Source organism: Heteronotia binoei, chromosome 18 (assembly GCF_032191835.1).
Source record: "Heteronotia binoei isolate CCM8104 ecotype False Entrance Well chromosome 18, APGP_CSIRO_Hbin_v1, whole genome shotgun sequence".
NCBI lineage: Eukaryota > Metazoa > Chordata > Lepidosauria > Squamata > Gekkonidae > Heteronotia > Heteronotia binoei.
In genome coordinates, this window is record NC_083240.1 from 35,972,746 (window position 1) to 35,994,929 (window position 22,184).

The 22,184-nt window shown below is 49.1% G+C and overlaps 1 protein-coding gene across 1 annotated transcript in view; it reads left to right on the forward strand.

The window, feature by feature from the left end:
• TAOK1 (TAO kinase 1) overlaps window positions 1-7,506 on the forward strand; it is an 80,579-nt gene extending 73,073 nt beyond the window's left edge. Inside the window, exon 20 of the mRNA XM_060258728.1 lies at window positions 4,453-7,506. Within this exon, the coding sequence (XP_060114711.1) occupies window positions 4,453-4,914 (462 nt within the window). The 3' untranslated portion in view covers window positions 4,915-7,506. The remainder of the gene's footprint in view (window positions 1-4,452) is intronic.
• Window positions 7,507-22,184: the final 14,678 nt, after the last annotated feature.

Below are 22,184 nucleotides of genomic sequence, written 5' to 3' on the forward strand. Positions count from 1 at the left end.
GAACAGAACAAGGGATTTGGGTTCTTGGTGCAAAAAAGCATAATTCTGCTCTCGGATTTGGAGAAAATACTGAGTTCTGTACACTGTATAAAGTGTACACAAACTGAGAGAACGTTCATAATCCCTTTTTTTTATTTTCACACACTTTATTCTTTGATTATTTTGTGCAATTCTGATGTTGCCAGCCATTGGGTGTACTCACACACACACCACCGTTTCCGTTTGCTGGGTATCTGCTGGTAATTTCCCTAGTCTCCCTGACAAGTTTCTTTTCTGTCCCGCCCCCACTCCCCTTCCCAGTGGCAGCAGCATTGCAAAGCTCACTGCACAGATATCATCAGAAGGGGAGCCAGGAGGACACTTAACACCTGGAATACTATATACATTCCCCTTGGTTTCTGCTGTGTGCAGAGTGCAGAATCTCTGAACCCTGGTGGCCCATGGTCTTAGAGAACCCGTTGCCTCTCCCAGAGCCGGCACGTGGAAGTAGGCGGGGTAGGTGGCTGCCGAAGTTGCCACCCCACCTTGGGGCACCGGTGGGCTCCCCCTCTTGCCTCTGATGAGCCAGCCCAGGGCTTGCGTACCACACTCCTCGCGAGGAGCACGGCACACAAGGGTCAGCTCTCCCTGCCCCTGATCAGGCTTCCTGCAATGCAAGAAGCCTGAGCGGGGCCGGGGCTTGCTTACTGCCCTCCTCGCCCCTGGCCTGCTTGGTGATGTCACTTTCGGTGATGGCATCATGCTGCACGCGTGCAGTTTTGTTTCCCAAGGGAGCAGGGGTGGAGGGAGGCGTTGCACAGGGGTCTGCCTTTAGAGGCAGAACCCCTAGCGCCGGTCCTGGCCTCTCCTTCCCATTGTGAAGGAACTGGAGGTGAGTCGCAAGAGGCAGAGGATCTTTGCTCACCAGTTTGTAATCCAACATGTGACTGAGACAGTCCTGCCAGAACGACTTCTGAGAGCAGCCCAGAACAGTCTTTTTGTTCCCTTTCACCTGCCTGTTCATCTCTCGTTCTGAAAATGCAGGGGCGGGGTTATGTACCTCCCACTGCATGCCTCATTGCTGAGCTGTGATTGGTTGCTGGGTAGTCAAAAACCTATCCAGCCTGGTGAGGACCAACATGTGTTTACTGAGGATGGTGATTTTGCTTTTGCTTTTGTGTAATGGCCTCTTTGGGGCAGGAGGATTCTGACTAAGCTTCTTCCCAGCCATGCCCCTGGAACTAAATCAGCGTAGGAGATTTAATTATAATTCCGTTGTCCCCCAGCTAGTGTGACTGTAGATAGGATTGCATGAATGAGTGCAGGTTGCTTTCCTGCGTTCTGTCTGCAAGCTTTGACTGCCATTTGCCAGTGTAACTACTAGATCAGAGTGCATGCTTCTTTGCTGGGAATCCTGGAGTATTGGATGCCATTCCAAAAAAGCTCTTTAAAAAATAAGCCCTTTGTCTTTCCATGTCGAAAAACAAACACACAACCCTCTAAGCCAGGGGTGGCCAAACTTGCTTAACGTAAGAGCCACATAGAATAAACATCAGAAGTTTGAAAGCCGCACAAAATGAATGTCAGATGTTTTGAGAGCCGTCATGAATGTCAGATGTTTTGTCAGATGTTTTCCTTCCTTCAGGAAGGAAGGAAAGCACATAAGTAGAGGGCAGGAAAGGAAAGGTGGATAGAAAGCAACTTTAACTTAAATGCATTCTCTAAGCTGCTGACTGGCTTGGCTTGAAGAAATTATTTAGAACAAGAAATGCCTTCTCCAAGCCAGCTAAGGGGGCAGTGGGGGACTTCAAGAGCCCCACAACATGTGTGAAAGAGCCACCTGTGGCTCCTAAGCCACAGTTTGGCCACTCCTGCTCTAAGCTTTTATAGCGGCTTCCATGAGATAAGGCTCCGTTATGAAGCCTGGATTTAGGCCACATCTACAGAACTGGGCCTTCCTGCAGGCCTGACCTGAAAGCCTTGCAAGTTTAAGACTACAGGCAGAACCATTCTCTGTCTTCGTTTTTGGCCTCCAGGATATCGGGAGGTTTAACTGACCTGCTGTCAAGGGGGAATTCTCAGTGGTGTTGTTTTTAATAAAGTGTTTGGTTTTGCAGGGTGTGTTTAATGAATGATCATGGCCTTTTAGTATCCAAATCTAAATAGAAACCAGAGTGTGTTTAAAAACTTCATTGCATTAAAGTCCCCTGTGCAACTTTAAAGCTGTGCTTTTGGCAAAAGCAAGCTATTTCATTCTGATAACCTTGTTTAGAGTTAATCCGGGTGACAGAATGTCACCCCAGCAGGATTCTGTGGCTCAGTTCTGCACAGGCAAATAAGAGGCACATACCTTGCCAGAGAATGATGTAGCCCTTGAAGTTCCAAGCTTCTTGAATCATTAGCCTCTTGCTACTCATGAAAGCACGCTGCTCTCTCCCCACCTGCCTCAATCCCTTTCTATTGCTTGCGAAGCCTTGAGCATAAATGCAGCTGCTTTGGATGGATACCCCAGTGCATTTGGTGATTCTATACACTTGTCAGGGACAGGGATGATCTAGGCTGATCCTGCATTGAGCAGGGGTTGGACTAGATGGTCTGTATGATGCCTTCCAACTCTCCGTGATCCTGTGATTCTAAGTGAGCTCTGGCTTAAAAGGTTACGTGGGAATAAATTTTGTTAGTTTTTAAGGTGCTGCCGGGACCTGTTTCAATTTTGTTACAACCAACCAGGGCTTTTTTTTTTAGCAGGAACGTGCAGGAATGCAGTTTCAGCTGCTATGTGTCAGGGGTGGAGCCTGATATGCAAATGAGTTCCTGCTGGGCTTTTTCTACAAGAAAAGCTCTGTGCAAAACAATGGCGTTGCCAGAAGGTGTGGCCTAATATGCAAATGAGTTCCTGCTGGGCTTTTTCTACAAAAAAAAGCCCTGCAACCAACTAACGCAGCTGCCTCCTATGAGAGGTGGGTATCATTTTCCCAAGACAGCACATGGGCTGCTCCAGCCTTTCACACACAGGACCCTCATTGTTTAGGTTGTGTTGCTGTGGGGCTGACCTGTAGTCTAGCTCAAGCATCACTGAATAATTAGAATTGTCTGGCAGAGGTCTGTGCCTTAGAAAGACCTGATGTCACCTTCTGGCAGGAGAGAAGCAGCCGCACCCTGTTCTGCTGCAGTGTTCTGTTAATAATCTCTGAGCGTGACTGGGTGTGGGCAATTAGACTGAGTCCAGTAGGTCAATATATTCATGGGGATTTTGCTGTTTGCCATGCTGGGGAGCGGCAGCATCTAGTCTGTTTTGAAGTGGCTGCATCATTTACCCTTCCTGAATCCCACCTTGAGGTATCCAAAGAGAGGGCACTTGCTAGATGGGATCAGACTAGAGGGACTTCTTCCTAGCCCAGTCATTTGTTTCCAGGGGCCAGATACCTCTGATCACCTGCAAAAGAGGGCATGAAAACCATAGCTAGGCTTACTCTGTTGTAGCCAAAAAGGAGTGCGCTGCGTGGTGCTGTGCATGTTGTGGGAGAGAACTCTTTGTGACCAGTTTATGAAGTGGCTTTGCAAGGGAGCGGAGTGGCAGGGGGACGGAGCTTGAGTTCATATGATGCTCACCCAAGGCGGCTAAGACAAAACTAAAAAGAATGGAACAACCACGTGAGCTAATTATGCTTGACATCTGCATAGGAGAACTTGGATGACCAACCGCAGCTAATATGCATCACTGTGAAAATTGTATTCTGGAGGCAGAGAATCTCAGAGATAGAGTTTAATTATCTTGGCCAGGTAAAGCGTTGGTGAGCAAGAATTCACCTAAGTCCCCTTCTTGACTGTGCTGTGCTCCCTGCAGCATTTTCAGTGGTTTTCAGGGCTTTGCTGAATAAAGCCAGGGAGCGTCGGCTGCACCCTTGAAAGTTGTTTGGTGGACAGAATGATCTCCCAGGAGGTCAGGCTCCAGTGGCGAAAACTCTGCCGCCTTGGGGATGAATGCATTCAGGCATCGAGCTGAGTGCCGCATTAAGTTAGCTAGTGATGAAGTGCATGGCATATGTGAATTAAAACTGTAGGCACTCCTCACTAAGACACTAGGAAACAATTGCTTTCAGAGCACCTAAGGGTGCCAACAGCAGAAGAACCTTTGCCCGTCTCATTGATGCGAATCACTCTTGCCACTGGAAAGAGGCAAGTACCCAGAACACTGAATTGTCCAGGTCCACACTAGGCCTTCCTCTTGGCAAGCAGGTAACTCTGCTCTGTCTCTACTGTGTCACCGCACAAGGAGCGGCGCGATCAGGTACGACTGGCATCGCACATTGTACAGAAATGCGGTGGCTCGGTCCTTTGGGCTTCCAGGAGCCTTAGATTACTTAATCGCTTTATTTCTTGTAGCTCGCTAGTATACCCCGGCATGCAGTTTGGGAATTCTTGTGCTAAAGTCTTCCCCCCTGTCTCTTCCCCGATTTCTCCTCTGTGCAGATAGAAGAAGAGATGCTGGCATTACAGAACGAGCGCACCGAACGGATCCGAAGCTTGCTGGAGCGCCAGGCCCGGGAAATAGAGGCCTTTGATTCAGAGAGCATGAGGCTAGGTTTTAGTAACATGGTTCTTTCGAATATCTCCCCCGAGGCGTTCAGCCACAGCTACCCAGGAGCTTCTAGCTGGTCCCACAACCCTTCTGGGGGTGCAGGACCCCACTGGGGTCATCCCATGGGTGGCCCGCCACAAGCCTGGGGCCATCCGATGCAAGGTGGTCCCCAGCCATGGGGTCACCCCTCGGGGCCCATGCAAGGAGTACCCCGCGGTAGTTCGCTAGGGGTCCGCAACAGCCCTCAGGCTCTGAGGCGGACGGCTTCTGGGGGACGGACGGAGCAGGGCATGAGCAGGAGCACGAGTGTCACCTCGCAGATATCCAATGGGTCACACATGTCTTATACATAATAACTCCCAGCGTGTCTCTGAGGGTGGTGATTCCACTGGAGCTGCCTGCCAACTGAAACTGCCAACAGACACCCTCCCTGGGAGCCCGGCACGAGCAGCGCGGACTCTGGGTGCGGGCTGGTGAGCGCATTCATTTGGGAAAGCGTTGTTTTGGGTTTACTAACAGGGATGTCATAGTATTCGGCTGCAGAGTTCTCTTACCTTTTTGGGTTTTTTTTAAGGAAGCAGCGTGGAGTTGTGGAGAGAGGGTGGCTTTTTCAGTGGTGGGGGTGGGACGGTCTTTCTCTTTCCCAGCAGCTTAGGACAGCTCCCTGCCTCCCGGAGCTCAGAAAGGAAGGGCTGGTATCACCTTTCCTTTAGCGGGGATGCTGGCGGTATGTTAGCCAAGCCAAGAGCTTGCCCTGGCATTCTTGGCTTTCTCTTTGTATTTTATCTGTGGTCCCCTCCCCCTCGGTAGAGTTGGCCTCTTGCTGAGAAGGGACCAAACAAAAGCGTGCAGCAAGAGCGGGCCAAGAGGACTTTGCCCGCTGAGAGAAGCCGGGGAGGAGAGGTAGTGAGAACTCTCCACCACCACCACCCCCGCCCCCCAGTGCATGTTCTCTCTCTTGCACTAAATGGTGAAGTTGCTCAGACAGGCCTTGGAAAAGAGCTGCACTAGTGAAATGCACCTGCCCCCGAAAGCCTGTTTTCGGGTCCAGCCCCACGTGCCTGGGCTGTGTCACGCGCAGATGCGGGAGGGAAGAGTTGGGTCAGGAAGGCGTTCTCTTTTCTGACTTAATACTGTGACATCTCATCTTAGTGAAGCGTCAGAACAACTCGCGGGACGCCCGGAATCACCCCGGTCTGCCTGCTGTATTCTTCAGAAGCTCGCAGGCGGCCGATCCAAAATTCCAGAGGTATTGCAAAAAGATGCCATAAGTCGCAACACGCCATCAGTAGATGAGGAGGCTTTTCCTTCCGACACTACATTTGCCAGTTACGTTACCTTCTCGGGCTTGCCACAGTTTCTTGTTTACATGTAAAGCCAGCCAACCGTTTTGAGTGTTTTAGTTGCCACGGGGAGCCAGAAGCCACTAGCGTCTCTCCCAGCTGCTGACCGACTCCCCCTGACTTGCCTCCGTAGACCCTTTTTACTACGCACACACGCAACCCATCCCTTGGCTTGAATTGTTCGCGATGCCATGGCTGTTGGGATTGCTTGACCGCCTCTCTCTGCCTCTCAGCCAGAGGCTTTGCTTCCAAGGAGCTCCCACGCGCACATGGATTCTGGGAGAGCCTGCGAAATGAGGCTTCCCGAGGTGGGAAGGCCTTGCATGCTCAGAACCTTCGGAACCTCTGACGCCCAAGGGCAGGGAAGGAGGCACTGCGGGCTGGCATCGAAAGGGGTTAAAATGAAAGCAGCTTGGCCAGAGGGTGGTTTTATTTTTTCCAAAAAAAAAAAAAAATGTTCCTCTCATGGGCTGCTCCACTTGGCGATCTTTGTAAAGTAGTTTCCTTGCACACTTAAACAAAACAAAACACACACACACACACACAAAAAACACTAGCTACTAACTCTAGGATTTGCCTTTTAACACGTCTATAGGGCTCAAAAATGCAAGTTTTTTCCTGAATGTTTATGTCCCTGTGACATATTTGTATAGAAAATACTCTTAACGTGCGTCACGCTGCAGCTCAGTTTTTTTTTTTAACCAGTGTGACTTTTTTAATTAGCTAAATTAAGCATCACTCCAGATCCTTAACTTTCAGACTCTCTCTCTCTTTCTCTTCACCCCCCCCACACCCCCTCCTCCAGCCTCAAGCTCTTTGGTTGATCATACCACTGGGCCTAAAGACAGGCCCATAACCCGAATCTGCACCTAAATGGTGGGGTGGGGAGAAGACTGCTGCTCACAGTCGTTTTAGTGGAAGTACAGGGTTCATCGTGGCAGAGATAGGGGAGACATCAGAACAGCAAACGTTTTGATGGGTTTATATTCCGGATTGCGCATTTCTACAAGAATCATTCAAGAACACCCTTTCATCTCTGGCCACTCCTTGTAATTGACATGTCTTTCAAGTAAAATTAAACCAGTTAATTTTTTTTTTTTAAAGGTGGGAGAGAGAGGAAAAAAAGAACACTGAAACTTTTTAAACTTGTGGGGGGGGACCCCCAAATCAAATCCCTTGAACCTTTCAGGCTCTCTTCCTTTTAGGCAGAACTGCATCAAGAACATGGTGCTAACCAAGAATGTGGGGGGTAAGGGCACTCCTTGGTTCCCAGCTTGCACACAGCTATGCATCCAAGGAGCAACGATATGAGGTGGCATTGAAACCCCAGTGCTTTTCATTCTTTTGCTTGCATTTGTGATGAAACGTTGGCCAGGGGAGATTTCCTGGAAACCATCTTGTTTTGTGTGATGTGAAAGCAGAGGAGGCTTTAACTGCTGCCTCCCCTCCCCCCACCCCCAATGTCAATTTCAATATTAGCGCTTTTATTGGAAAGAATCGTGGTGTAACCATTTTTTCTTTTTCCCATGTACATCATCACTTGCCAGACCCTGGACTCTTCAATGAATTAATATTTTAATTAAAATAGTTTGCAAAAACTGATTCAGATTAATTGGTCTAAATGGTTTGCATGTGGCGTGTGAATGGATGGACGGCTATTGGGAGGAGCTGAGTGAAGATCCGAGCAAGCTAAGTTTGCTGCCGGCTCAGGCTTCCTTTTAAGAATTAGACCTTAACGGTGCTATTGATATGTAGAGCCCACCTCCATCTGTGATGGATGTGTATAAAAGCCAGTAACCTTCTTCCTGGGAGAAAGTACTTTCTGAATCAGTTTGCAAACTCAAGAGATGTTTCAGGATTTATGTTACAACTCATTTGCGTTCCCCTCCTCAAAATTGTTAGCTTGCTTCATTCATTCCATGTTGAACTTTTGGGATGGCATTTTCTGTTTTGTTGCCTTTTGATTTACAGAAACAAAATGTCCTAAAAATACTTTCATTTTGACTCAGAACTTATAACCTGCCAAGTACAGAAAGCTTCGTCCTCCTCTCTCTCACACACACACCTGCATGATCTGAAAACAGACTCGCTGTCCTCATCCATTATCCTCATGATGTTTAGGGCCTTACAAGAGGATTTCCCCCTTCTGCCACTCTTATGTAAACATGTCATTTGGTCCAGGGCAGAATTCCTTTTAAAGTTGGAGAGGATGTCAGAAGATCTGCACATTTTGCATTTGTTGAACGATCGTTTTGTGTTTTTGAACATCATGCCCTTCCACGGCAGAATCTGTGGAGGGAAGGGGCTGTGTCAGGCGGCAGGTAAAAAGAAAGGAACCCAGCACAAGGTTCCAAAGGCACCCAAAAGCCAATGGTAGCTGCTGGAACTCTGATGTTCAGTTGTCAGCTCATCTCTGGGAAATTTCTCCTCTGCCTTGAGTTCTCAATTGCAAATGTCATTATTATGGAAGCAAACTCCTCTTTTCCTGTTTTTGGCTGGGTAGCTTCTGTGTCCCGTTTTGCTTGCTTGTTTTCGTTTTTGGCCACATTTTATTTATTTATTTATTTCAGTTTTTCTCCCCAGTGGGGACCCAGAGCTCATCCTTCTCTTGTTTTATCCTCACAACCCTGTGAAGTAGATGAGGCCGAGTACGTGTGACTGACTCGAGGTCACCCAGCAAAATCTTCTGGCAGAGCAGGGATTTGAACCTGGGTCTTCCAGATCTGTCCTGCGTTCTAAACACTGCACCACCCTGGCTCTCTAAACATCTGCTGAAAAGTCTTCCCAGTTGTCAGTTTCAGGTTAACCATGCACAATCAGTACAGTGAAGTTTCTCTCTTTTGAGGTTACTTCCGGGGGGAATTTCCATGGGCAATCTTCTTTCTGTGTTCGACTGGTAGCCACAGTCCCTTTGATCCGCATCTCCAGTACAGAGCTACCTAGTGCCTTTGGTTAGGAACCTCAGGGACAGGATAGCCTTTGTGGATGGCAGTCTACCTTAAACCCATGCATACATAGATGTAATACACCAGGGTTTTTTTTTTAACAGATGGGTTCTCATTTGTATATATGTTTGTATGCTCTTGCATGCCTTCCTATATAATGTACATGCGAACAGCACCCAAATCTGTGTGTCATGGGTGCTGGGGACCCTGCAGAAGAAGCTGAGCCTGCAGAAGAAACTGTGCCCCTGCCACCTGCACCAGTGCCCCTGCCTCCTGCTGGAGAAGATCCAAGCCCCCCTGCCTCGCCCTCTCGGGTGGCTCGTGTGCGTGACTGCCTTCGTCAGGACCTCAGGGATCGGAGGAGGGCGGCACGCTCACGAGCAAGACGCTCCCTGAGTTCTAAAAGGATCCTGGCCCCTCTAGGAGTGAGGATGCTTGAGTCTCAGCAAGATCCCGGCCGCCCTCTGAGTCAGCAATTAGTCCAAATGGGCAACAGACAGCAGAGGGCTATATAGCTGTGGGCTTTGGGAGAAGGCTTTGTCGAAGCAACTAGTCACTTACCTGACGTTCTAGCATCCACTTCGGCTTCTGACTTTGGCTTCTGGACCCCTTGACGTTGGCTTTGACTTCTGGACCCCCTGACTTCGGCTTCTGAACCTCTGACCTGCGATACCTGGACTGTGGTTTGGTTTTGGCGCTTTGAACCCTCTTTGCTCACCAGCTACAAACCTTGGACTGCCCCTGGACTTTGCCTGGCCTGGCCCCAGCTCGTGACACTGTGCCATTTGTCTCTGAGGAGGTGCTGGCAGCCTGTCACATACCTGGCGGAGCTTTGGTGGTTGATTTAAGCGGCGTGAAAGAGGCCCCTCACCTTGTTAAGTGGGTTTCATTTAGAGCTTCAGTGGTTCTGCTATCTGAGGCACAAGTTTGCAGCCTTCTGTGGGTTGGCAAAGGCTTGAGAAAGGTGCCTCACAAATGCCATATAGTTGTCTAGTAAAGGGGACTGAGTTAGGAGCAAGGGCCACTTTGTGGCCTGTCCCTTTAATTAACCAATGATGTAACATACCTTCATCCTATCAGATGGGAAGCCCTGGACTTACAACTCAATGTAAAGCCGGTGCTGGCCAGGAATGCCGGAAACGCCTCCCCTCAGGACGGTGCAGCTATCTGCTGTTACTGTTCAGAGCTGTTGCTGCACACCTGTGAGTACCTGAGTAAGTTGTTGCACCTGATCCTGAAGTGCTGCCAGAGCCGCCTCTGCCATTTTGTTGCAGGACGCAAACTACAAGGAACCAGGGTCTTTAGTGCAAAGTTCCAGGGATGACATCAGTGAGCAGTTCAGGAATTGGCCTTCTCATGGAGCAGGGTTCAGTTCAGAGAGGTCATCGCCAGAAGTGTAATCCAACAGTGCGAAGTCAAGCACGAAGCAAATGGGAGTGACCAAGGGTGTAGTCAAGAGCTGGACTGAAGGTCACGGGTACAGAGCAAAGCCAAGAAGTTGTGGTCGCTGGTCAAGGATCATGGTGTGTTGCTTCCATGCTGAGCAGCTCTCTCTGCCCAGCTTGGATCAGGAGGCCCCATCTCAGGGCAGCTGCTTAGAAGCAGTCCTGCAATCCCTTATCACCCTCAAGCAACTGGCAGCGGGGCTGGAATGTGCTGGTGAGGCAGGGTCAGCTGTTGGCAATGAACTCTGTCCAGCCAGCAACTCTTCACCTTGTATGCTGGTTTCTGCTGGCCCAATGCTGCTTTCCTGGAGCTCTTTTTCGCCAGACCAGTCTTCTTACAGCATCCTCATCGTTTCTTTGTTCCAGCTGGAGTTCAGCCTGCCCCGTGACATGTAGGGACCCCTGGACTTCCTTGGTCTCCCATCCAGTACTAACTAGAGCCTATCCTGCTTCGCTTCTGAAATCGGGCTAGCCTGGACCATCCAGGCTAGAAGAGAAAGAAGAAGAGGATTGGTCTGCTGGGAGTACTTCTGGTTTACGTCCCCGAAACCTGGGGACGGAGCCTTCTCTGTCGCTCTTGTCCATAGGTGCCTGCTGTCAATAGGCGGTCCCTGAAAGGAGGGGACATAATTGAGATGCTGTCTAGAAACCGGCAAGAAAGATTCTACAAACCAGGGGGTGGCCAAACTCGCCTAACATAAGAGCCTCATAAAACAAACATCAGATGTTTGAAAGCTGCAAGACACGGACGTCAGATGTTTGTGAGCTGCACTACAGGGAGGATGGAAGGCAGGCAGGCAAATAGAAGGAGGAAGGAAGGAGGGGTGGAAAGAAAGCAACTTATATGTACTTGCCAAGTCACGGGCTGGCTTGGCTTGGATCGGTAATTTAAAGAGACAAATGCCTTCTCCAAGCTGGCTGATGTGGTGGTGGGAGCTTCAAGAGCCACACAATATGTGGGAAAGAGCCACACGTGGCTCCCAAGCCGCAGTTTGGCCACCCCTGCTATAAACTCAACCCCTTTCCACCTTTGTGTCGGTATCCTTAGAGCCCACAGGCGTCTCCATTCCTTACGCTTTGGCAGGCATAAAAAATGCCCTTGTGTTGCTTGCTTACATGGAGTTCGATACCAACAGAGCTAAGACATATTCAGGTGGGCAGCCGTGTTGGTGTGAAGCAGCAGAACAATGTTTGAGTCCAGTGGCACCTTTAAGACCAACAGAATTAAATTTTGTTGGTCTCAAAGGTGCCACCGGACTCAGTTAAGACATGCCCAACTGCAAAAACTCACTTGAAGTAGCTGGATTCGCACATTACCTTTAACCTCGGTGTTCAGCTGTAGGAATAAGCTGCTGAAGCAATTCCATCCATGGAATTCCCCGCTAGCCTTGCCTTGCCCTCTCTTCAGCGGGGCTTCCGTCGGATTTCGCGCAAGCTGCCCCGAGGCTGCAACTCGCTGTGCCTCTTCTGCACAGCAAACAAGATCCTCTAAAACCAGTTCCTGTTTGCCTCACAAAAAAGGCGAAGCTAGTTGCAGCCCCGGGGCAGATAGTGTGATATTTGATGGAAGCCCCGTGGAGAAGAGGCGCGCGAGAGCGGCTTAAGGCTAGTGGGGAATTGGTCAAAGTCCAACTGACGCTTCCCTACAGCTGTAGGTGAGGTTTAAATCTGACCATTTTGAAGCTTTCCTAGTAGCTGTGCTACTGATGGGTCTTGGATTTGAACTTGGTTTCCCTGCCAGCCAGGAGTCACCAGCGCAGTGCCCATGGGTGTCATGTTGGTGACTGAGTCCTTTCTTGGCACCCACCAGCTGGTGTTTTGGGGGGAATTTGATCAGCAAAATTGCCCACCAGTTTGGTGTAGTGGTTAAGTGCACGGACTCTTATCTGGGAGAACCGGGTTTGATTCCCCACTCCTCCACTTGCAGCTGCTGGGATGGCCTTGGGTCAGCCATAGCTCTCGCAGAGTTGTCCTTGAAAGGGCAGCTTCTGGAAGAGCTCTCTCAGCCCCACCTACCTCACAGGGTGTCTGTTGGGGGGGGGGAGCTAAAGGAGATTGTGACCACTCTGAGATTCAGGGTATAGCGCAGGATATAAATCCAATATCTTCTTCATCATCTTCAGCAGGGGTGCTGATTGGCCTTTGGAGATCTAATTGACGGTTCGGATTAAAATAACATGAGTAGCAGCTGCCGCTGGGAAGTTGGTTTTGTTCTCCCACTCCACTTTCCCTGCACTTGGGTTCCGTCTGTGTTGCTCTGCCTTCCCCTTCCCACCCCCATAGAAGTTTTCTAAATGGTTCCACCGCCCACAGCAGCCAAATGTTGCGGTTGTGTTCACTGCCTTGTGTAGAATTCCAGAGGTGCCCACAGGCTCAACAAAGTTGAGTGTGTTGGGGTGTGTGTCTGTCTTACACCCTTCAGAGAGCCAGTTTGGTGTAGTGCTTAAGTGCGCAGACTCTTTTCTGGGTGAACCGGGTTTGATTCCCCACTCCTCCACTTGCAGCTGCTGGAATGGCCTTGGGTCAGCCATGGCTCTCACAGAACTGTCCTTGAAAGGCAGCTTCTGTCAGCGCTCTCTCAGCCTCACAGGGTGTCTGTTGTGGAGGAGGAAGGTAAAGGAGATGGTAAGTCACTCCAAGATCAGAATGAAGGGCCGGAGCAGGGGGGGGGGATCCAATATCATCTTCAATTATCTTCTTCTTCAAGCGGAATCCTTGGATTCCGTTGGGCTTCTTTCCCCTTCCTGAAGGGCATGGCTGCATCCTCCTCCAAATTGCTCAGACCCAAGTAGACGATGCTGGCTTTGTCAGCATGAGTGCAAGTGAGCAATCAACTCTCCAAGCTCCCAGTAAGTGTAGGCGACTGGTTTTGTTGTCTTAGCACATGCTTTTGCCATGCCATCTGGCCGTTTTGCTCTTAGCTCTCACCAGGTTCCCTTGAAAACCCTTTCCCAGAACCTTGGGGTAAACATGCCCTCGTGGGTAAAAGGCCACGTCAGCTAAAAGAGGAGTCTAGCAAATGGGGCTTACAAGAGCAAATGAGGCACTGTATCTCCACTGAGGAGGGCCTCTGCAGCTGTCTCTTTCTCCAGCCTGGTCCGGTTTGGGGAGTGGGGTGGGGGGCTGAATGCAATACTCTACACCGTGAAGTCTTGTGAGCCAAAATTCTACTTTGTGAGCTACCGGCATTAAAAGTTGTCAGCTACTGCCCTGTGGCGCAGAGTGGTAAAGCTGCAGTACTGCAGTCTGAGCTCCCTGCTCACGACCTGAGTTCGATCCCGGCGGAAGCTGGGTTCAGGTAGCCGGCTCCAGGTTGACTCAGCCTTCCATCCTTCCGAGGTTGGTCAAATGAGTCCCCAGCTTGCTGGGGGGGAAAGTGTAGTTGACTGGGGACGGCAATGGCAAACCACCCCGTAAAAAGTCTGCCGTGAAAACGTTGTGAAAGCAACGTCACCCCAGAGTCAAAAACGACTGGTGCTTGCACAGGGGACTACCTTTTACCTTTTTACTGCAGTGGCTCCCAACCTTTTTGGCACCAGGAACCGGTTTTGTGGAAGACAATTTTTCCACGGCCTGGGGTGGGGGCAGCGCTGAAGCTTTTGCTGCCCCGTCACCTGTGCCCCATACCTGCCCCCAGGGTCCTTTCATTGGGGAGACTGGGGCTGCTTCTGCTGCCTCCCTGCTAGGTAGGTGAAGGGGTAAGTGAAAGTCACTGCCACTCTGTCCCTTCCTCCCACCCGGGACCCGGGTGGACGAAAGAGGCAGTGTCGTCTCGCTCCAAAGCAAGGCTGCCCTGTCTCTTTCATCCACCTGGGTATCAGGCGGGCAAAAGGGGCGGCGGGGTTGCTCTGCCTCACTCCAAGGCAGCCTCAGATGAGGCCACGCTGCCTCTTTCATCCGCCTGGGTCCCAGGCGGGTGAAATGGGCAGTGCGGGGCCTCTGCCTTGCTCTGCAATCCAGTTGCTAACAAGCTACAGGCCAGAACCGGTCCGCAGACCGGGGGTTGAAGACCCCTGAGCTACTGTATGTATTATTTTGCCCCGGGACCATTTTTCCTGAACTAAGACAAAAATGCGTGAGCCGGAGGCTATAAAAACTGCAAGTTAGCTCACATTAACTCAGCTTAGAGGGAACACTGGCTGCGTGCTAGAGCTTTTCCTTGCCTAGCTGGAAACATAGCAGTTCAATCCCTGCCTACAAAACACTCCTCTCTTCACAAGGACCGGTGCCCTGGTGAGAAGCAATGGCATAAGCAAGGGCCTTTTACTTGCAAGATTTCATGCTTGGCGTCACTGATATCCAGAGAGGTGGCTTTAATTTTTTTTTAATGTTGAATCCCAGAAAATGGTTGAAAATTGTGTGAAGAGACACAAGGAGAAATGCGAGTCACACAGATTTGCCTCTGTTACCGATCGCCAGGGCTTTTTTTTTTTTTTGGTAGCAGGAACTCCTTTGCATATAAGGCCACACCAGGGCTTTTTGGGTAGAAAAGGCCCAGCAGGAACTCATTTGTATATTAGGCCACACCCCCTGATGCCACCATTGTTTCACACAGGGCTTTTTTGTGGGAAAAGCCCAGCAGGAACTCATTGGTATATTAGGTCACACACCCCTGATGCCAAGCCAGATGGAACTGTGTTCCTGCTCAAAAAAAAGCCCTGGGCCACACACCCCTCTTGTAGCCAATCCTCCAAGAGCTTACAGTAGACCCTGTAATAGCCCTGTAAGCTCTTGGAGGATTGGCTACATAAGAGGGGCGTGGCTTAATGTGCAAAGGAGTTCCTGCTACAAAAGAAGCCCTGATGATTGTATACTTTTTGGTTTCTTAAAGATGTCACTTCAGGGACGTGTCATTTTGTCTGCGTTCAGTGTTGGAAGGGGGTATTCCCCCCTCTCAGGTATCCAACTCAGGACTGTGTGCAAACTCCACCAGCTGACCCTCTCCCACTTACTTGACCTAGACGTCAGAGGCTTTATGCCAATAAAGGTATTGACCGACTGACTTCAGAGGCAAGGGGCGGTAGGCAGCTGAACATAGATGAGCATAGACGTTGGTTCTGTCAGTTGGTACTTTGAGAGCGACTTCTAGGAAATTAGAAATTGATCTCTGCTGCATCTCACCTCTGCTGAGGTCCATGCTGGGGGAAAGGATGTGCATGTGTGGTCTCTGGAGGCAATAGACTCCATATTGGCACACAGGTCTTTTTTTAAAGCAGGAACGCCCAGGAACGGAGTTCTGGCTGGCTTGGTGTCAGAGGGTGTGGCGTAATATGCAAATGAGTCCCCCGGTGGGCTTTTTCTACAAAAAGCCCTGCATGAAACAATGGTGATATCTGGGGGTGTGGTCTAATATGCGAATGAGTCCCTGCTGGGCTTTTTCTACCAAAAAAAAAGCCCTGTTGGCGCATAAACTGTCTAGAGAAGGAGAGGCGCGGGAGAGAAAAAGGAGTGTGTAGTATGCGTGTGCAGATGTTTGTGTGTGTGACAGCATATCTTGGGTGGGGTTTTTTTTTTAGCAAATATACTCATTGTCCCCCCCCCCATCTCACCGCTTTACTTTGCCCCTTCACCTTTTCAACTCGGAAGGTACCAGTTGCCCCTGACCGGTAACCATTTGTGCGCCAGAGCAGATCTGATGTAGAAATGTTTTTAAGACTGAAGTTCATGCCACGTACATGGAAGAAGCTCCGTTTACCAAAACTGTAATAGAGTTTTGTGTTTTAGCTTAACCCTTAATTGCTGGATGTCCTGTGCGTATGTCCCCCTCCCCCCCAGAGAAGGAGGGTCTCTATGGGGGCAGAACCCAAGCGTTGATTGATTTATGACAAAGCAGGCTTTTTTTTTTTTTAATGTTGGCTTTAATCATAAAAGCAAGTGATATAGTAAGCATCTTCTCAAATTAAGGCCTTTCAGTCAAGAGTGTGAAATGTGAATAGTGTACATTTGGCAATTAAAAAAAAAAGAAGAAATAAAGCTTCCTTGTCTTGTGAAGATTAAGATGAAAAATGACACTTGATTTCTAACAAACAATACTTAACACAACTTCAATGTAAATTTATCCCTCCTTGGGGGGAAAAAGAGCATCTTGAATGTATAATAACAATTTTTTGTAAGCCAGGTTGACTTATTCTGCCAGTCAGCGGCTCTATTTATTAATTTTGTATAATTAACCCCCCCCCTCCCGTTCGGCTTTCTAGTGTGGATCTGATTCTCTCTCCCCCGTTTTGCACATTTTTGCCATTTTGTATATTTACATTTTTGCCATGACATAAAAAAAAACCCCTCCCAATCTCTTTTTCCCACTTTGCAGCTTTATTATACGAAATGTCTTTTTTAAAAACCATCCATTATAAAAGTGCATAAAGTCGATTGAAAGGAAGCAAGCACCAAAGGTGGAAACATTGTGGGCTGCAGGTGAGAGTATGGCCCCCTTGACTTTGGCATAGCAGCCCCTTCACTCTTTCTCTGCTCCATACCTGCCTCAAGACAAGGCCACCCCTCCCAGTGAATTTGGAATCACCTTTAATGGGAGAAGGGATGGCTTTTGAGCTACAGGGGAGAGCTGAGAAATGAAAGCCAAAGGGGTTCTGCGTAACTCCCCACCACCACCACACACACACTGCAACGTGTATTTTGGCTTCTTTACAGGGCTTCCTATGAAGGGATGTTCTCAAATATTCTGACCTGCCTAGGGGACCCTTTTCCAGGGAATATGTGTCCTGGCTTTCTACTCAGATTTCTGAAAAGCAATTTAAAGCACTGGTGGGGGGGGGGCGCTGCAGGCTCCTACTAGAGCCAATGGAGCAGCCTGGGGAGGGACGGTGGCTCAGGGATAGAGCATCTGCTTGGCAAGCAGAAGGTCCCAGGTTCAATCCCCGGCATCTCCAACTAAAAAGGGTCCAGGCAAATAGGCGTGAAAAACCTCAGCTCGAGACCCTGGAGAGCCGCTGCCAGTCTGATTAGACAATACTGACTTCGATGGGCCGAGGGTCTGATTCAGTATAAGGCAGCTTCATGTGTTCATATGAACACAGAAGAAGCAGACTCAAATCCTGGCCGGTCGAGCAGGAAAGAGGAGCCGGACTGGGGACAGTTTTGAAATGACAGTAACCATACCTGGCACTTCAGGTGCATCTTCTCTCAGAATTTCCTTTGTCAGTGCCTGTGTTGGTGGATCAGCGATCAGGTTTCTAAACAGGGCTCAAAGCCTATATGCCAGGGTCTCCTTTGGGGGGGGGAGGGGTTAGAGATGAGTTTGGTGGTTATGGAGAATCTTCTTTCTTTCCAAATTGGTCACCTGCAGGCGTAAAAGAGGATCCCTTTGCAACAGCAGAGCTACGTCTCCTCCCCCCCCTCCCCTTTGCCGCTGCTCCAGGTGTGCATTTTCCACACAAGACTATACAGCCGGGCTTCTGTTGTACAATATTCTTGTCAGTATTCTGGTATTCTTCTGGTTCAGACTTACGTAATAGCTCATATATAATAACCTGTATTAATTGTATAGATTGTGCATTTAAAAGCTGTTATCGAGTTCTCGGAGGGGGAGGGGGACAAAGAGAAAGAAGGGTCCTATGTAATATTTTGTTTGTAAGTATCCTTTGTATCATAGCAAAGGAAATGTTTAAAACAAATGAGCTGTTAATAAAGTAATTTTAGTACGTGGCGTGTCTGTTTTGACTGGGCTGCAAGGCCGGAGGGACGGCTTGGTCTCAGTGAGCCTTTTTCAGTGTGGGGGCGACCTGTAGAGATCCAGCTGCTTGCTCACACTGTGAGCAAGACTGCACTGCCACATCTGGAAGACTTCTCATTCCTGGTAAGTCTTCAGGGGTTGGCAGGCTGGATAGCTAGAAGAAGCCACGGGAGCTGTGATGGAAGAAGAAAAAGAAAGAAGACTGCAGATTTATACCCCGCCCTTCTCTCTGAATCAGAGACTCAGAGTGGCTTAAAGGTAAAGGTAGTCCCCTGTGCAAGCACCAGTCGTTTTCGACTCTGGGATGACGTAGTTTTCACAGCAGAATTTTTATGGGGTGGTTTGCCATTGCCTTCCCCAGTCATCTACACTTTCCCCCCAGCAAGCTGGGTACTCATTTTACCAACCTCAAAAGGATGGAAGGCTGCATCAACCTGGAGCTGCCTACCTGAACCAGCTTCCGCTGGAATTGAAGTCAGGTCATGAGCAGAGGGCTCCGACTGCAGTACTGCAGCTTTACCACCCTGCGCCAAGGGATTCTTCAGAGTGGCTTACAATCTCCTATATCTTCTCTCCCCCCATAGCATCCCCAGAGCTTTTTTTTTTTGTATAGGAACTCATTTGCCTATTAGAAGAAGATGATATTGGATTTATATCCTGCCCTCCACTCCAAATTTCAGAGTCTCAAAGTGATTCACAATCTCCTTTTATCTTCCTCCCGCACAACAGACACCCTATGAGGTGGGTGGGGCTGAGAGGGCTCTCCCAGCAGCTGCCCTTTCAAGGACAATCTCTGCCAGAACTATGGCTGACCCAAGGCCATTCCAGCAGGTGCAAGTGGAGGAGTGGGGAATCAAACCCGGTTCTCCCAGATAAGAATCCGTGCACTTAACCACTACACCAAACTGGCTTTCAGGCCACACACCCCCTGATGTTGCCAATCTTCCAAGAAGAATTGCAGATTTATATCCTGCGCTTCTCTCTGAATCAGAGACTCAGAGTGGCTTACAATCTCCTTTATCTTCTTCCCCCACAACAGACACCCTGTGGGCAGTGTTCCCTCTAAGCTGTGTTAACGTGAGCTAGCTCACACATTTTTGTCTTAGGTCAGGGAGGATGACCCCAGAGCACAATAATTTATGCAGCAGCTTACCACTTTAATGCCAGTAGCTCACAAAGTAGAATTTTTGCTCAGAAGACTCTGCAGCTTAGAGGGAACATTGCCTGTGAGATGGGTGGGGCTGAGAGAGCTTTTACAGAAGCTGCTCTTTCAAGGAAAACTATAAGAGCTATGGCTAACCCAAGGCCATTCCAACAGCTGCAAGTGGAGGAGTGGGGAATCAACCCCGGTTCTCCCAGATGAGAGTCCACGCACTTAACCACTACACCAAACTGGCTCTCTTAAGAGCTTACAGGGCTCTTAGTACAGGGCCTACTGTAAGCTCCAGGAGGATTGGCTACATCGGGGGATGTGGCCTAATATGCAAAGGAGTTCCTGCTACAAAAAAAAGCTCTCTGTGTGTGTAATTTCCAACTATTCCATGTTGTATATTTTGTTATGCTGCAGGGCTTTTTTTGTAACAGGAACTTCTTTTGCATATTAGGCCACACCCTCCTGCTGTAGCCAATCTTCCAAGAGCTTACAGGGCTCATCTTACTGTAAACTCTTGGAGGATTAGCAACATGGGGGGCAGGGTGTCCTAATATGCAAAGGAGCCCCTGCTACAAAACAAGCCCTGAGTGCATCCCTCTCTTGCTGGGCACCGATGCAGCCTGGATGGTGTGAGAGAAGTGGGTAGGGAGGCCCGGCCGAAGACAAACCATGGACACCAAATGTTGGATTGCTGCACACCCATTTTGCAAAGACAGGAACAGCCAGAAAAGCCAAGCTGGAATGAAAGAGAGGCTCATAGGCAGGTAGACTTTGACGAGGCCTTGGAAAGGATCCTCCCAGTGCATTTGAGGTCCTACACAAGGGCTGGGTGTTGAGTGTGTGTGTGCGTGTGTGTGAATTGGCTCCAAGGGGTGGAGCTGGACTTTCCGGTCTAGTCCAGCAAGACCATGCTTGTCTGCCATTCAAAATGTTCCCATGATTGAACAGCCTTGAAGAAGCAGCTCCTACATGCTGAAACCACTTGATTTCCTTGTAGATAGATCCAAGCGGGCAGCCGTGTCGGTCTGAAGCGGTTGAACAAAGCAGGAGTCAAGTTGCACCTTTTAAGACCCACAAAGCTTTATTCAGAACATACGCTTCCGTGTGCTGAAAGCATACTTTTTCAGATGATCCCCTCGTCTGAAGAAGTGTGCCTTTAGCACACGAAAGCGTACGTTCTGAACAAAACTTTGTTGGTCTTAAAGGTGAAACTTGACTCCTGCTTGTGCACTTGATTTTCTGATTTCCTTTTTGTGGCCTGTTAATTGGGGTCTTCACCATTGCTCTGGGAACAGCCATCTTATGTATTAATTAAAATATTCATTCCCTGCCTTTCCACATGATGGCATTCAAATACAATTGAAAACATACAGAATAAAGTCCTAAATCCTCCCTCCGCCCCACCCCCGCCGCATAACAGTCTCTTCTGCTGATATCCCATTACCGGAAATACCCTGGCAAATAAAATGTACTTGCAATCGTTTCTGAGAATTCCTGGAGACAATGTTTGCCAGTGGTCAGAGTGTCAGATTAGGATCTGAGAGACCCAGGTTCGAATCCCCACTTGTGCCATGGAAGCCTGCTGGGCGACCTTGGGCCAGTTACGCTCTCTCAGCCTGACCCGCCTCACAGGGTTGCTGTGAGGATACAATGGAGGAGAAAATGATGCTGTCAGCTGCTTTGAGCCCCCATTGTGGAGAAAGGTGGATATGAATGATTTTTTTTTTTTATAAAAGGACCATTGATCCACCTAGGCCAGTGTTGTCTGGGAGGAGCAGCGAACACACCAGAAGATACAGAATTCAACTAGATCGGAACATGCTGGGAAAGTCGGTGAATGTGATCGAGATGCAATTTAACAAGGATAAGTGCAGAGTTCTTAGGTTTTCTAATCTCCTGATGAGGGCAGGGGAATCCCCTGGTTTGAAGGCCCTCCCCTCACTTCAGGGTCAGAAAGTGGGCGGGGGGAGGGAAATGTCTGCTGCGCACTCCATTATTCCCTATGGAGACCAATTCTCATAGAGTATAATGGAGAATTGATCCACAAGTATCTGGGGCTCGGGGGGCTGTTTTTTGAGGTAGAGGCACCAAATTTTCAGCATAGTATTCAGTGCCTCCCTCAGTTTCAAAAAGATTGGACCAGGGGGTTCAGTTCTATGAGCCCCAAACAAAGGTGCCGCTGTCCATTATTTCCAATGGAGGGAAGGCATTTAAAAGGAGCACAGTCCCTTTAAATGTGAAGGCGAGAACTCCTTTTGGAGTTCAATTATCCTTGTCAAACCTTGTTCCTGGCTCCACCCCCAAAGTCTCCTAGCTCCACCCCAAAGTCCCCGGATATTACTTGAATTGGATTTGGCAACCCTCAGAGTTCTACATCTGGGTAACAAAAATGAGTAACACACATACTGGATGGAAGATACATTTCTGGGTAGCAGTACCAGGGTGCGTGAACAAGATCTTGGGGTACAGGTGGGCCATAAATCAAGTATGAGCAGTCCAGTGTGATGCAGCAACAAAAAAGGCTAATGCAGTCTCGGGATGTATCAAAAGAGGCATAACATCCAAATCGCAAGATGTCATAGTATACTTACTGTACCTGAAGTCTTGTGTGCAGTTCTGGAGGCCTCACTTCCAAAAGGATGTGGGCAGGATGGGAGTATGTGTGCAGAGGACAGCGTTGAGGAGGATCAGGGGGCTGGAGACCCACCCATGTGAGGAACAGCTGAGGGACTTGGGAATGTTCAGTCTGGAGAAGAGGAGGTTGAGGGGGGAGATGATGGCTCTCTTGAAGTATTTGAAGGGCTGCCGCTTAGAGAAGGGCTGTTCCTGATGGCAACAGAGGAGAGGACAGGCAATAAAGGGTTTAAATTAAAGGTGGGAAAGCACCAGCTGGATATTAGGAAAACCATTTGTACAGCAAGAATTGGTCAACAGTGGGATCAGCCACAAAGGGAAGTAGTGAGCTTCACTGGCCGTCCTTAAGCAACAGCTGCACAAACACTTGTCAGGGACATGGGTGTCAAACTCATTTGTTATGAGGGCCGGAT